Source organism: Bubalus bubalis, chromosome 3 (assembly GCF_019923935.1).
Source record: "Bubalus bubalis isolate 160015118507 breed Murrah chromosome 3, NDDB_SH_1, whole genome shotgun sequence".
Lineage (NCBI taxonomy): Eukaryota > Metazoa > Chordata > Mammalia > Artiodactyla > Bovidae > Bubalus > Bubalus bubalis.
In genome coordinates this window covers 113,253,260-113,269,033 of record NC_059159.1, presented here as the reverse complement: position 1 = coordinate 113,269,033, position 15,774 = coordinate 113,253,260, and the positions used below count along the sequence as shown (strand labels likewise).

Genomic DNA, 15,774 nt, shown 5'->3' with positions numbered 1-15,774 from the left:
GAGGATTCTCTGTTATGGGAGCAGTACCGTGCACTGCAGGGTGTTAAGTGACACCCCCAGCCTGTACCCAAAAGGTGCCAGCATCCCTTCAGATATTGCCAAATGTGCCAAAGCTGGAGAGAGGAATTACCCTTCAGTGGAGAAGCGCTGATCAATAGGATCAAGTCCCATGTACTCTATAACATCTTACAGAAAAAATCCAAACACTTTTTGGCCAGCCCAATTCAAATGCCATCTCTGGTGCTCCCTTCCTCCCCAAGTCCATCCTCCCATACATACTAGCCCTATACCAACACTCTCCCAGAGCCTAGACCCCTGAGAAGCCCCAATCCTCTGCCCAGAATGAGGCCAGTTACTCACTCTGGCCTCTACAGCCTGTTTAACTGACCCACACTTCAATAACGGCCCTTATCACAATGTCTTGTAAAGATGTGCTACACACATCTCTCCCTACTAGATTCTAAGCTCTGAAAGTCACAGACCATGACTTTCCACTTGCCACTAAGCACAAGGCAGGTAAGGGGCTCAAAAGTTTTTGTTGACATTTTCAAAATTAAAATCACACATTTCTGTGAAGTGAAAGAAGGCAGAATGGAGCTTGTCTTTGTGGGAGGCAAGGATTTAACTAGGAAAGGAACTTTCTGGGATAATGCAAATGTTCTGGATCTTGACCTGGGTGTTGGTTACACGGGTGTATACATTTGTCAAAAGTCATCAAACTATATAATTATTATCTGTGTGTTTCACTGTATGTTTATCTCAATCAAAAAGAATCATACCTACCTCTTTTTGCAGCTTCATGCAATGGGTTGTCAATGGATTCTGCCTGCTCCGCCACTAGATTGAAAAGAAAAAGCACAAATCAATGCTGAGAAGGCCACTCAAAGGATTCTGTGAAACCAGCTTAGTACCCAAGCTTCAGAAATGCCAGGATCTTTCCACCATACAGCTACCCTGACTTACTGTGGATTTTAAAAATGGCAGAAAATCAAAGTGATGTTTTGTGCTTTGAAAGAAGCTGAATGTGTCAAAAGAAACCAAGTTAAGACAATAACACAATTAACTGGGAGTATAAATAGAAATAAGTGCAGTAATTAATTCAAAGTATAAATAAAAACAACGGACATGAACTTGGGCAAACTCCGGGAGCTGGTGAGGAACAGGGAGGCCTGGTGGGCTGCATTCCATGGGGTCACAGTAGTTGGACACTACTGGACAACTGAACAACAATAAATAAAAACACACAGATCCAAGGCCTGCATACTAGCTTGCTCAAATATTTCAACAAGAAATTTAGTCAGGAAACTGCAAAAGAAAGCATTCGAGATTCATTTTTACATTCTTTAAAAACACCCTGCTTTGAAGATGGCTGAAAATAATTGTTTCCCTTGTATGCATGCATAAAAGGGGTGGGGTAAAGGAGAAATATTCTGCTTTCTGTATTCAGAAAGGGCAATCAGCACGCCCACCTGCCTCAAAGAGAGGTGTGTTCACTGCTGTCACAGAATCAGCAGGAGTGGCCACAGGAAGACTGTGGCTCAAATGAGACTTCAGATGCACCCCTCCCACCAGAGGGCTGTAACTGGACACTCCCTTGGCTACCAGGGATCTAGCAATTGAGGAACATATTGCACCCTCGGTGTCTCTGAGCAGCTGGGAAGGGAGTGCACAGAAGTTGTTTATTTGGGATTTCAAAGAGGAATGTAGAAATGTTTAAAGCCTTTTAAAATCCAGAATGATATGGCCCTTAGACCAGGTAAGTGAGGCCTCTGTGTGATGGGCCTTAGCCTCACTCATTTCCCTTCTCCCTCCCCTTTGCTCCCCTCCACTCCTTTCCTCTGCCTCCTCCCCTCCTCTCCTCCCCTTTGCAACCTCCCCCTTTCCTCCTTTCCCCTCCCCTCCCCTAGGAACTGTGAAGTGCTTCCTAGAAATTTTGTAAGTCACCTTACAGTGTTTGGAACTAGTGCCTGATGCAAGCACTATTGGTCCAAGGATATATCTAATTAAAATGTCCAAAGGAACCTTAGAAGTGATTTGAATCAAACTTCTCATGATACAGATGGAGAAATGGTCCCACGGGCACCAGTTAAGTCCCTTAAGTAAGGTCCCTCATTGTTAGGAGTAGAAGAAGAATTAAAAACCGGGACCCTTGGTTTATCAATTTGTGTGCACTTTTTACTTTGCAGATTTCTATGAAAGTCTGCTTTGTCCTCCTTGCAACTAGAAGGGGCTTCATGGCAAGGGCCCACGTCTCACTGTGCTGTTATTCATTTAATGAACATCACTGCCCCAGACATTAATTAACATAACAAGGCAAAGTAACTTACTAAAGAAAGGGCTAGTCTAAAAAACAAAAGAGAAAACAAAGAAAAAGAAAAATGTTCTAACCTTGAATAAAGTAAAGCCAAAAGCATTTCCCTGGAAACCTTAAATTCTTTCAAGAATGTTACAATGGGCATTTTCTTAAGCCAAAGAGTCAAGTTCAAGCACCTCCAGGGTCCATGACCACTCTATTAAGAGAAGGCTCAGTAGAAAATGTCCCAGACTAGCAATGACTCCATCAATTTCTCAGCCATAGGAGAAAGCAGAAAGGTCTCAGGAACCAGATAATTGAGAATGCACAAAATATAGCGCAAGTAAAGCCACTGCAGCCGTCTTACCATAGTTGCTTGGGATCAGTCCAGTCCTGCCTTTGCAGGTACCTTTCCACCAATTGGTATCACTCTGGTGAAAGAAGAGTTAAATTAAGTGGCACCAAATCCAGTTTACATTCAATCACTATTAAAACCATGTGGCTCATGCTGGCATCATTTTAGCCTTTTCAAAGGCTAGAGCAAGAGATACTTTTGTCTTCTTTTAGATAAAATACACGCTTCCAATTCAAATGTGGAGTTACTGCTTTGAACAGTAACTCCATCGGCCCTGGTCACATTGATCAAGCTTCCTGTTTCCTTACTTATGGTTATTCATTCCCTTTATCATTAAATTACAAATATACACACATCTGCCTGCAACAAATCAAATACACTTCAATCGACGAGTTCCAACGTTCAAACAAATCACACAGAGATAATATGAAAGAGAAGTGAAACAATTATGTTTAGTTTAGACTATCTATAGGATTTTTTTTGCCCAAAGTCTAATTTCTTAGTCTCAAGATATACATATATTTGATTTTCTAAAGATCTCTTTATTTCACTTTTGGTTTTTTTGGTAACTTTTTAATCATTAAAAAAATGCAAACCTGTACGGAACCTACACATAGCCATTTCTTAACTGCACGAATTATTTACTCATAGCCAATACTGTTTCATGTATTACCTCACTTACAACTCCCCTCCCCTTCAGATTATTCTGATATAAATTCCAGACATCATATTCTTTATCTGTAAATATTTCAATATGATTCTCTAAAAGATAAGGACTTTCTCAAAGACATAATGATAATACCATTATCACAGCTTAGAGTTTTTCCACAATTCCTTAATATCATAAAATATGTACACTATTCAAAATTTCTGATATGTCTCATAATAAGGCCAAACACTATGACTGGATGATTTGTCTCTTACGTCTCTTTTAGTCTATATTTTCCCCCTTCACTTATTTTTTTTTCACTCCTTCACAATACGCTTGTTCAAGAAAATAGTTTGTTCCAAAGAGCTTCAAATAGTCTGGATTTTGCATGTTGCATCACTTGTTATAAAAAAAATGTGCTCCTTTGCACCCTGTATTGTTTATAAAGTGTTGATTAGTTCTAAAGGCTTAACTAGATTCAGATTCAACTTCAGCAAGATTATTTCATCTGTAGCATTGATTCTTCCATCAGGAGACACTCAGTGTCTAGTGGTCTCTCTATTTGTAGCATTAGTAACCAATGATGAGCATCTGGATCCATTATTTCATAAGGCTTGCAAATGGTGACATTCTAATTCTATCATTCCTTCTTCATTTAAATAACCAGTATGCACTTGCATGCTCAGTGCCTAAGCTGCAAACCCGTGGACTGTAGCCCTGCAGGCTCTCCTGTTCATGAGATTGCCATTTCCTCCTCCAGAGGATCTTCCCGACCCAGGAACTGAACCCGTGTCTCCTGCATTGCAGGTGGATTTTTTTACTGCTGAGCCACCAGGGAAGCCCTTAAATAACTAGAATATTACTTTAAAAGACAAACTTTTCCTCATCAATTCTCACATGACCCAGAGATAAAGTTCACAAAGAAAAAGCAGAACAAATATTGATTCTTTTCCTTAACAGCTGCCAGACTAAAAAGTTGGTTCCCTAGCATTCTCTAAGGTTAACCAATGATGTTTAGTTTTGTTTTTAAGTACCATTAGGAGCTCATGAATTTAAGCAGAGTAGATGTATTTCAATCCTTGGGATTGTTGCCCTAACTGATTGCTGAAACTGTCCTATCTTTGACTAGTGGCAGCCTCTTCTATTTAGTTCCAGTGTTTTTCCAGTGTGACCCTCATAGTCTTTGCTGGCTTCCTTGCTTTCTAATAGGAAGATGTCCTGGGCTTATCTTGTACCTCTGCTGCTCTTAACCTAGTACCAGACATTTTTCAAAAGAACTTTTTTCCTTTTAATGGGAAATATATTATTATCAGGATGGTCTTTTTTTTTTTTTTTTTTTTTTTGGCCTATTCAAAGGACAGATTAAGAAATATTTTTGTTTCTTTTAGGTAAAAAAACAACACACTTTGAATTCAAATGTAGAGCTACTATAACTTCTACTTATATCTATCTGTATACCCTTTCTTGCAGACTGGAACTCCCAGTTTTCTACATCATTGACCTAATGACTCGCTCTAAACTGCGACATGCATGCAGCAATCTCAGAATAACAATACCAACATTTCTCCAACAACATCATGATTAAAAACAGTCTATAATGTGGAGGCAGCAGTTCTTTCTGTTCCTTATATTATTTGACCTAGAGATATTCAGTCAAAATGGCGAGTTTTAAAGTCACTTGGAATAGTTCCTTTCCGTGTGTTGTACCTCTCTGGGATACAACTAAGTTCATTTGATTCATTCTGCTTTTCCTTCAGGTACTGCTTTTTTATCATTCAATTTTATAACTACACAAAAGTTTTACAGGATTATAAAGTGTGCTCTCCAAAACAAGGTGTAATTTTTTACAAGTCTCTATTCCATCTATATATTTCCTCCATTCTATTTCCCTTTCCTTTCAGAGAGGAAACTACTTTTTAAAAATGTATAACTCTTCCGTTGACTTTTTATTTTAAATTGAGGAAAATAAGTATACGCATATCCTCTCATCTTTTCTTAGATAAGAAAAAACACACTATCTACAATTTTTTCACCTTGCTGTTTTTCACTTAAATTACCCCATAATATTATATAGAGATATTACTCACTCTTTTTTATGGCTGAATAATACTTTCTTTGTATATACAGCAAAGTTCATTCAACTATTTTCCTACTGATGGACATAAGGGTTACTTCCAATCTTATGCTATTACAAATTGTGTTAAGTGAACTGACTTGGGTGTATGTATTTCTATAAGGCTGTACATGTAAATAATGTACTGAAAAATAGTCTTATATATCTTTAGTTCATGCATGGTATGAAAAAATATTAACTGGGCTTACCATGTCAGTAATGTAGATAATATCACCTTCTTCAAAGTACAATTCATCTGGCTGAAGAAAAAAAAAAATTTAAGTTTTACTCTAAGTGATTTTTTTCATGAATTAGAACACAATCATGAAAATAATTACATAAATTCCAAATCCTAAAACATCCTTATAGGCAGCATAGATTTTTACATACTTAAATCTGCACATAAACCACATAACAAAACATTATTGACAAACTAACATACGTATAAGAAGGTGAATCTTCCCATGAGAAGCTTCAAAGAATTAATATAACAAATAAGAATTCCCAGCTCCACATACACACATCTTATTTTCCTGCACAATAAAAGAAAGGCACTTTTATGCCAAAACAGGATTATTAATAAAAGTTTCTTACTGTAAAAATTTCAAATGGTGATATATATATTTTCATAAAAGGATCAATGTCTACAATTAAAACCATGAAAAAACAGCTAGAAGTTTGGCTCTCTCCAAAATGATTAGGCTTCAAATCTAACATTTTCATATCAACATCACTATCTACTTATTTTGAGAAAACCATTACCTTATCTCTTCATGCTCGGAAAGAATGACCATCTCATATATGAAAACAGTTAATACATAATTCAACCATTAATAAGGCTAAAGAGCTGAAAGATATGAAGCAGTAACTCAGTCTGGACCATAAGCAGTTCTAAGGGATTAATTGATTACATGGACAATATGTGCTTTTGGACCAACCGAACTCTTTGAATAAAGCCAGGTACTTTGATTAAACATCTTCTTTTTCCCATCAGTAGATAACATTTATCAGCTTAACTTTATTAAATTAAATGATGTCTAGGGAGTTCCCGGGTCGTCCAGTGGTTAGGACTCAGTGCTTTCACTGCCATGGCCCAGGTTCAATCCCTGGTCAGGGAACTAAGATCCTGCAAGCCACACAACCCAAAAAAAAAAAAAAAAAAAATTATACACAGACATATATATCTATTGAGAGCAAGTTTCATATATTGGGAAATGTTTACATTACCATATTGAGTGAAAAATGTAGGGCACAAAATTTCACACAGGATAAAATAAAAATTGTGAATAAAATTCTATCATGAGCATGGACTACTTTCATAATTTTGGTGTGAAAAATATTTTTTAAAGGCTTTGATATTTCTGATTATGGTTACTATTCCATACAAATAACAATTATGCTAGTGAAACAAATTTTACTTCACTCTTTCATTTTCCTTTTGTTGATCTCCTCTCTCAGCTGCAGACTTGGGCAGTAAATGTGACTCTGTACCCGTAGTTTATTTAGTTTCAGAGATAATCTCTATTATTATTTTATTTTCCTTGAATATAAATGAATAGTATATCATGCTCTAAGCAACCACAATTCATAAATATTTAGATGCAATATGCATTCATATATAAAACAACAAACGATTAAGGAAACCAAAAAATGTTTGAGTTCCTCTAGAAAGCACTTCCTGAAACATTTGTTGAATTTACACTTTGATCTGCAGACACTAGACTTACACATAGTATATCTATGCAAAATCAACTGAACCTATGTAGATCAATGGCATACATTTTAAAATTACTGCAAATAGGCATTTAGAAAAAAAAAGAGTAAAGCCTTCTAAGATTTTCTCTAATCTTTCTCTAAAATGCTCTGATGATCTATGCTCAATATTACAACCAATGTGTGATGGAAATAATAAGTAATTAGAGAAACAAGCTATTTACTTTAGGAGTTCCCTTCTGCAAACTGGCTTACTTGTCAAGAGGCCAGAAAGGGAACTCACTTTCCACCACAGCATTCCCGGCAGGACACAGTGACCACCCCTACAACAGTAAGATTGGCCTTCGCTGGCAATCTGAATAGACTCTCTCTCCTTTAGATGACAGTAAAGAATGGGAGGAGAGCAAAAAGCAGAATGTAAGGAAGTAAAGAAAACAGGGTATATGTGAAAACTTCGCATTTTTTTGGAGTAACTGAGTTTCTAAGAGTTCTGAAAGAATTCAATGTCTTGAATAGAAGTTAACCTTGCCGACTTACGTCTAATAATGAATCCTCCTCAATCAGTGCTTACATTTAAGTGACAGAGTCATCTCTACAGACAGTTCTGACCTAAAATCACAAAGGTCAAGTTTGCCTAAATTTCCACACTTAATAAGATCATTCACCCTTGAAACAAAAGGCACATTTTAACAAAGAACCAAACAAATGACTTAAAAAGAAACAAAGAACACACAGTCACAAAGACACAGATACACACACACACGTACACACACACACGTGCAAGTCCCTGTAATTAGTCTTCATCATAAAAAGGAATAAAGCCTGGAAGAGTGGGAGGTAAGCATTTAATGGGTACAGGGTTTTCCTTGCGGGTAACGAAAATATTTTGGAACTAGACAGAGGTGACAGCTCCCCAACATTGTGACTGTACTAACGTCACTGCACTGTTCATTTTAAAGTGGTCAATTTTATGTGTATTTTACCTCAATATTTTAAATTGTATGGTCTCAAATAATTATTGTCATTCATGGTTTGGTAAAATGCATGATTTGAAAAATGTCACCAAGTGCAGTCATTTCAAAACTTCTCAGCGCTATTTCAGATTTTAAATTAATGAATGCTGTTCAGTAGCGGTGTCTGCCTCAGCCATGTATTAGATCAGACTTGTTTTTCAACTAAGGCAGCAACAATAGGCAGTCGATTTCAGTCAGGTAGAAAAAGTGTTGCTATCTTTCAGCCAGAGAAAAGAGAATGGATGGTTTATATTTCTTTTTAATCCCCAGCACACGATGCTACTCTTTAGTAAGAGTAAAATATCTTCTTGCAAAGAAACTAGGAGCAGTTTTTCCTAACTGAGCTGAGGAGGTGCTCCATCAAATTCTTCAGACTGCTGGCAGTATAGACAACAGGGCAATTTCATGGTTTTAAAAGTTAGATTTTTATCTCCAATATTCATATTTTCCATTAAGAAACCACTTGTGGGACACTTAATGTAAACTGTTCAATGAGGATCTACTTTTAAATTCCTGGCATCATATTGAAGGAATATGATGGGAAAAGAGTGACACAATCAAGTAAGCACTTCTCTATTTCTAGTTTGTTCTTTGGTTTTTAACCATATTTTTTTTCCTCTCTCCTTGAAAAACCACAAGGTATTACAACAAGTTACTTGTTGGCCACTGGGATGTTATAGCGATGAGTACAAACTTGGTAATGTATATCCTTGTTCCTATTCCATATATTCTTGGTAACATATAATTCTCAAGGCATTAATTTTCTTGGTTTATGCAAATATATATTTTATGAAAATTTTTGGAAAGACTGCGACATCCTTTTAAAATTTTTCACTTTTGTCAATCTGGAGCCCCAGGAATTAATAAAAGAAAAAAAAATCAAATTCACTACAGATGCTTTCATTAGCACTTTATAGTACTACCATGTTCCAGGCACTGACCTGGACACTTATAATCTCACCAGCAACACTGTGAAGTGGGTGCTATTCTTATCATCACATTAGAACTGAGAAGCTTGTCCAAGGCCACACAGCAGATACATAGTAGACACTGAACTTGAACCATGACAGGCAGATTCTGGAGTCCCTGTCCTTCATTGCCACCTCTGCTTTCTGTCATACGGGAGCATCTTGCATAGCCATTACTGGTTCCCATGGTGTCATGACCAGGATAAAAGGCAATGGCTATGGAAATTATCTCTTGTTTCTCCCTACCCTATCCCAACATAATGCAATACAGCAAAATCAACAGCAGTACCCTGTACTTGCAAAGCATACTTAATCTCATTTGATCCTTACAACAATCCATTAAGGCAGGGGTGGGTCATGGGTATAATCTCCATCTCACAAGCAGGCTCGGAGAGGTTCAAGAACTTGCCACAAATCACACAGTTTGTGAGTGGTAGGGCTGGGCTCCCAATAGCTTTTGGAATCCCATTCTAGGGCTCCTTCCACTACAGATAGTGCTGCAAACCTAGAGGAGTCCAGCAAGCACTATATGATAGAGGTGGGTCCTACTGGTTTCCTTGTAGAAATCAACATAAATCCAGCACATAGGAAATGCTGCTCTCTCTGCAACAGAGCAACTTTACACTGGTCTATCCAGTCTTGCAGGACCTCTATATGGTGGTTTATTAGACTGAGGGTTGGGCAAGAAATGAGAACCAAACAAGGCTGGGTAGTGCCAGGACTACCTTACCTTCGAGCAAGACAGAGAAGAAATAGATTGGCCAGAAGAACCAGGAGTGACAAGCTTCCAGTGTCCTACTTGTTCAGTGGCTCACCAAGAAAGCTGGGCATTGCTGTGCCTATTCCTGAGAGTAGTGCAATAGCATAAAACTGGACCCAGGTCTTCCTGGGGTGCTGCACATGTCAGCGATGGTCTCACAGCTCAGCCCTTCCAACTTGCTTTGTCTTAGTGACTTTCAGGTGAGTTTAGGATGTACTGGGGGTACACTGATCCCACTAGAGAAGATAGCTACTTGGTCTCAGGGGAGAGAGACCAAACTGAGTTTGTCTAACAGAAATTCTCATTCAGAAAACAAATGTAAGACTAACCTAGTTCTGGGATGATGTTCAAAATACTGAACAACTGGTAAAGCACGGGCACTTAACCAGTCTGGAAGACCCCCTAAGACCTAGGGGATACCTGCTCAGACAGATGCCTCCCCATTAACATCTGGACTGAGGGGAGATGGAGAGGAGCAGAGTGTGGGGCCAGCAGGGCACGGGGTAGTCATTAATGACCATCTAGTACATATAGAATGAATTAGCAGCACTGCTCTATAGTCCAGGATCCTCAGGACCATGGATATTAAAAATAGCATTTTAAATGGGGAATATTCAAAGAACCTAATGAGTTAGGGACTTCCTTGGTGGTCCAGTGGCTAAGACGCCACACTTCCAATGTAGGGGGCACATGTTCAATCCCTGGTTGGGTAAGTTCAGCAGGCTGTGTGGTGTGGTCAAAAAACAAAGACCCTAATGAGTTAAATGGGCTTCCCATGTGGCACTAGTGGTAAAGAACCCACTTGCCAATGTAGAAGATATAACAGATGCAAGTTCGATCCCTGGGTTGGGAAGATTCCCTGGAGGAGGGCATGGCAACCCATTCTAGTATTCTTGCCTGGAGAATCCCCATGGACAGAGGAACCTGGCAGGCTATGGTCCATAAGGTTGCATAGAATTGGACTCGACTTAGCATGCAATGAATTAAATGTCTATTTTCTCCTGTGCATTTGATAATAACTAAGACTTTTAAAAAGCAGTAGAGATTCCATCTTGGAGTAGAACTGGAGTTGAATTAAAGTAATCAACGTATCAACCAATCAAAAACATGTGTTAAGAGAGCTGGAGAGTTGGATCATAAAGAAGGCCGAGTGCCAAAGAACTGATGCTTTTTTCAAACTGTGGTGCTGAAGAAAACTCTTGTGTGTCCCTTGGACAGAAAGGAAATCAAACCAGTTCATCCTAAAGGAAATCAACCCTGAATATTCATTAGAAGGACTGATGCTGAAGCTGAAGCTCCAGTACTTTGGTTACCTGATGTGAAGAGCTGACTCATTGGAAAAGACCCTGATGCTGGGAAAGACTGAGGGCAAGAGGAGAAGGGGGAGACAGAGAATGAGATGGTTGGATGGTATCACTGACTCAATGGATATGAGTCTGAGCAAACTCCAGGAATACTGAAGGACAGAGAAGCCTAGCATGCTTCAGTCCAACACGACTTAGTGACTAAACAACAAGAGTCTATGAATATAGAAATCACTACTCCTTCTAACAGTAACAATGACTCCTTAATAGTAATAGCAGCTTTGCACAATAAATATCACTTAATTCTCACTAAAATCCTATGAAATTATTATTATCACTTTATAGAAAAGTACACTGAAGCACAGAGGTTAGGTAATTTTTGAATTTAACAGGTCACACAGCTGTTAAAAGAGGCAGAGTGGGTCCTAAAGCTACTGGCAGCTTGAAACCCCTGTGTTCTCCACCCTAGACACTGTGCTGGTAAGCAGGATTTCAAGCCAAGTGTAGAATTCAGAGCAGGGACAGACATCTCACTCCACTGGGGGATGATCAGAAAGTGTTTATGGAAGAAGAAGGGTGTAATCAGAGTTTAGAGGGGTGCAGAGCCATAAGTCTAGAAAGAGGTCATAGATGAGTTCTACTGTGCACCAAATCTAGACTGGAATAATCCACCAAGAGGAAGGAGCAGAGGACAGGAGGACTTAGAAGGGGGCTGAACCACATGGGACTCTGTCCATAGTCAATTCAAGGGTTGAAGCAGATCATGGCCATTTAGGACAAAAAGAAGTATCTAAATGAAATCAACTTTGGTTTTTGTATCTTTTTTTCTTTTTTTGGTCACACCCTATGGCATGCAGGATTCCCTGACTAGGAATCAAACTTGTGTCCCCTGAAGTGAAAACACAGTCTTAACCACTGGACTGCCAGGGAAGTCCCTTTACGTCAGTATTGGGACCGATATACTTACAGTTCTGGGTTCAAACGTATAAAGAGCTCTGAACACTTTAACTTGCCCTAAAAGAAAGGAAACAAAAAACACATGATCAGTTTTTTCATTTCTTAATTTTTGGTGAATAGTATTTATTATCCTTTATATTCTTCAGAATTCTCTAACTAAAAGCCTCTTGAGAAATTATTTTGGAATTAAATGTTTTTTCTACATAGAAGGTATTTTCTTAAATATTTGTTAAATGAAAGTATGAATAAACACACACCTCTGGGGGGTGATTTTGCTTCCCTCTCTCAAACAACAGGAGCTACCTAATTATTTGTACTCAGCTTCTGTCCTATGTAAAGCCTCTCCAACCCAAAGATCTAAGTTTAACATAAAGATACTTAGTGGGAAAATTAACAGTAATTATATATTCTTAAATCAATGGCTCATGATTTTATATTTTCCAAGAGAAAGGAAATACCAGGAAGAAAAAAACTACCTGTTGGAAAAATCTATGATTCCATGAAGTCCCACAACAGAGTGCAATCCACAAATGAGTCATGTTCATGAGAACTATCCTCTGTTCTACCAAACCATGAACTCACCTGCCAATGCAGGAGATGCAAGAGACATGCGTTTGGTCCCTAGATGGGAAAGATCCCCTGGAGGAGGGCATGGCAACCCACGCCAGTATTCCACGGGCAGAGGAGCCTGGCAGGCTACAGTCCAGGGGGCCGCAAAGAGTTGGACACAACTGAGCAACTGAGTACATAACAAAACAGCACACACCTTCTGTTCTGCCAAGCCATCTCCCTTTTTATGTGTCCCTTCGCTGCATTTCCAGAATACCTGGTATCAGAAATAACTGATGTGCAAGTCTGTCTCATGTGAGGGCAGGAACACTGACCTGTTCAATCTCCTGGCACCTACCTGGCATATAGTATGAACTTAATAAATTCTTGCTAAATAAATTGATAAGAACAAAGATAGTATATGGAAAAGCCTACAAATATCAAAATCAAAGACCTACTTAAAATGTGACAACAGTTCAATTTCAGTACTGGAAGAACCTTTAGAGATAACCGCCTAGTCCAAGAGCACCATTAGGAACAGTGGCTCCCACAGTGGGACGCAGAAAGACTACTTCAGAAATTATGTACGTTTTAAACAGATAACTAATAAGGACCACGGTATGGCAGAGGCAACTCTACTCAGTACTCTGTATAGGGCTATATGGGAAAAGAATCCGAAAACAAGTGGATACACGTATATTTATAACAGATTCACTTTCTGTACACCTGAAAGCAACACGACATTTAAATCAACTGCTGCTGCTGTTGAGTCACTCAGTCATATCCAATTCTTTGCGACCTCATGGACTGTAACCTGCCAGGCTCCTCTGTCCATGGGATTTCCCAGGCAAGAATAATGGAGTGGGTTACCATTTCCTTCTCCAGGGGATCTTCTCCACCCAGGGATCAAACCTTTGCCTCCTGCTTGAGAGACAGATTCTTTACTACTAAGCCACCTGGGAAGCCCATAAATCAACTATATCCCAATAAAAAATTTTTACAGTGGAATTTTGTACATTTTTATCTTATTTGTTTTCATTCCTATTTTAACATGTTTTAAAATATAACAGCATGATACAGAATACATATAGGGCTTCCCTGGTGGCTCAGACAATAAAGAATCTGCCTGCAGTGCAGGAGACCCAGTTCAACCCCTGGGTCAGAAAGATCCCCTAGAGAAAGGAATGGCAACCCACTCCAGTATTCTTGCCTGGAGAATCCCATGTGCAGAGGAACCTGGCAGGCAGGGGGAACCATACAGTCCATGGGGTCGCAAGAGTTGGACATGACTTAGCGACTAAACCAAAAATACATTATTGGAAGCAGTTAAAACCTTTCATTGATTCAATATTAAGAATTATGAGGGCAAGTGTTTTATGCGTGGTATATCGAAGTACCTAGCACAATGCCTGGCACATAGGAGGCACTTAATAATTATTTACTGAAGGGATGAAGAATGGATGAATAAAAGAAAGGAACATGCACTCAAAAAGCAGTCTGAAAACCAGATTAGAATAGCACTGTCTAATACATTTTTCGGAGAAGGCAATGGCACCCCACTCCAGTACTCTTGCCTGGAAAATCCCATGGATGGAGAAGCCTGGTAGGCTGTAGTCCATGGGGCCGCTAAGAGTCGGACACGACTGAGCAACTTCACTTTCACTTTTAACTTTCGTGCATTGGAGAAGGAAATGGCAACCCACTCCAGTGTTCTTGCCTGGAGAATCCCAGGGACGGGGGAGCCTGGTGGGCTTCCATCTATGGGGTCGCACAGAGTCGGACATGACTGAAGCAACTTAGCAGCAGCAGCAGCAATACATTTTTACATAATGATGGGAAAGCTCTCCATCTGTGCTACTCACACAGAGCTACTGAGCACATGAAATATGGCTAATGTGACTGAAGAACTGATTTTTACACATCATTTAATTTGAATTAAGTTAAGCTGCCACAAGTGGCTGGTGGCTAGCATCTTGAACAACACAAATTTAGAACATGAGAAAATGAAAAGTGATGTTATGTCCATCAGGAGGGGACTACATAAATCAACTCCAATTCACCCACATGATAGAGTCATTTAAAAAGAATGCTGCAGACAGACTCACAGACACTGATGTGGCAAAAAGGCTGTAAAATATTCAGTGGGAAAAAACAAGTTATAGAACAGTATGCCAAGTACCATCCATTTATGCTGACCACACACATCTTGATTGGAAACACCAATTATGGGAATCTTCACATTCTACTTTACATACATGGTTTAAATTCATTATTACTAATAAAAGTAGCATGTACTACTTTTATTATCAATGAAAACAAAAAAGATATTTTCACTGGAGGCACAGAGGTACAGGAAATCACTTTCTTTTAAACACCCTAATATAGAAGAGCTGCTCAAATCCCGTTACTTGGTGTGGCTGCAAAAAAACATTATTTTTGCAATCTGAATTCTAGTGCCACTTCCAGAAGCAAAAGTGAAAACTCTTTTTCATTTGGAGTTTGCTTTTCACCCCCATATCCTTAGGTCTAAGAAAGGAAACATTAAATGGAAGGAGAAATATTTTCTGCTGACCTAACTGTCTAAGGGGAGATTAACTGTCTTGATTACGTCAAACTTTCCAAGGAGAAGTTACACCAAGAAGCATACGCTGGTGACCAAAATCAGTAATGACAGAACTTTCTTGCTCCTTTGAGGGCAAGGCATTGATGAGACAAGTGATGGTTGACTTTGGGAACAATATCCAATGTCAACTTAACGAGCTTAAATTTTAAAACCTGGAGAAAAATTAAATGGAGTGGGACTAAGCTGCTGATTCTTTGTAACTGTATCTTTTGTGACTGTCTTACTATAAAATGTATACAACTAAGAAGAAAGTTGGAGATTTATTCATCTCTATTTACACTAAGCAGAGAGCATCAGGCAACTCTTCAGGCCATCACATGAGGGAATGTTCTCTTCATGTAATGCTGCAGAAAACATTTTCACATACAAATCTTTTAATCAATTAATGTTGAGAATTCGCCCTTTAAGAATCCCTTTGAACCCATATATCATAAAAGTCTGAGGCCTTAATTTATTCCATCCTCAAAGCTGAGTCAA

At 38.8% G+C, this 15,774-nt stretch overlaps 1 protein-coding gene across 2 annotated transcripts in view; it reads right to left on the bottom strand.

Annotated features, from left to right (window-relative positions):
• OSTF1 (osteoclast stimulating factor 1) overlaps positions 1-15,774 on the bottom strand; it is a 60,595-nt gene that overhangs the window by 17,685 nt on the left and 27,136 nt on the right. For both annotated transcript variants that reach the window (XM_006057230.4, XM_006057231.4), the window contains exons 2-5: positions 12,136-12,182; positions 5,620-5,670; positions 2,661-2,724; positions 784-837 (exon numbers count right to left, since the gene is read on the bottom strand). In XM_006057230.4, the coding sequence (XP_006057292.1) occupies positions 784-837; positions 2,661-2,724; positions 5,620-5,670; positions 12,136-12,182 (216 nt within the window). The remainder of the gene's footprint in view (positions 1-783; positions 838-2,660; positions 2,725-5,619; positions 5,671-12,135; positions 12,183-15,774) is intronic.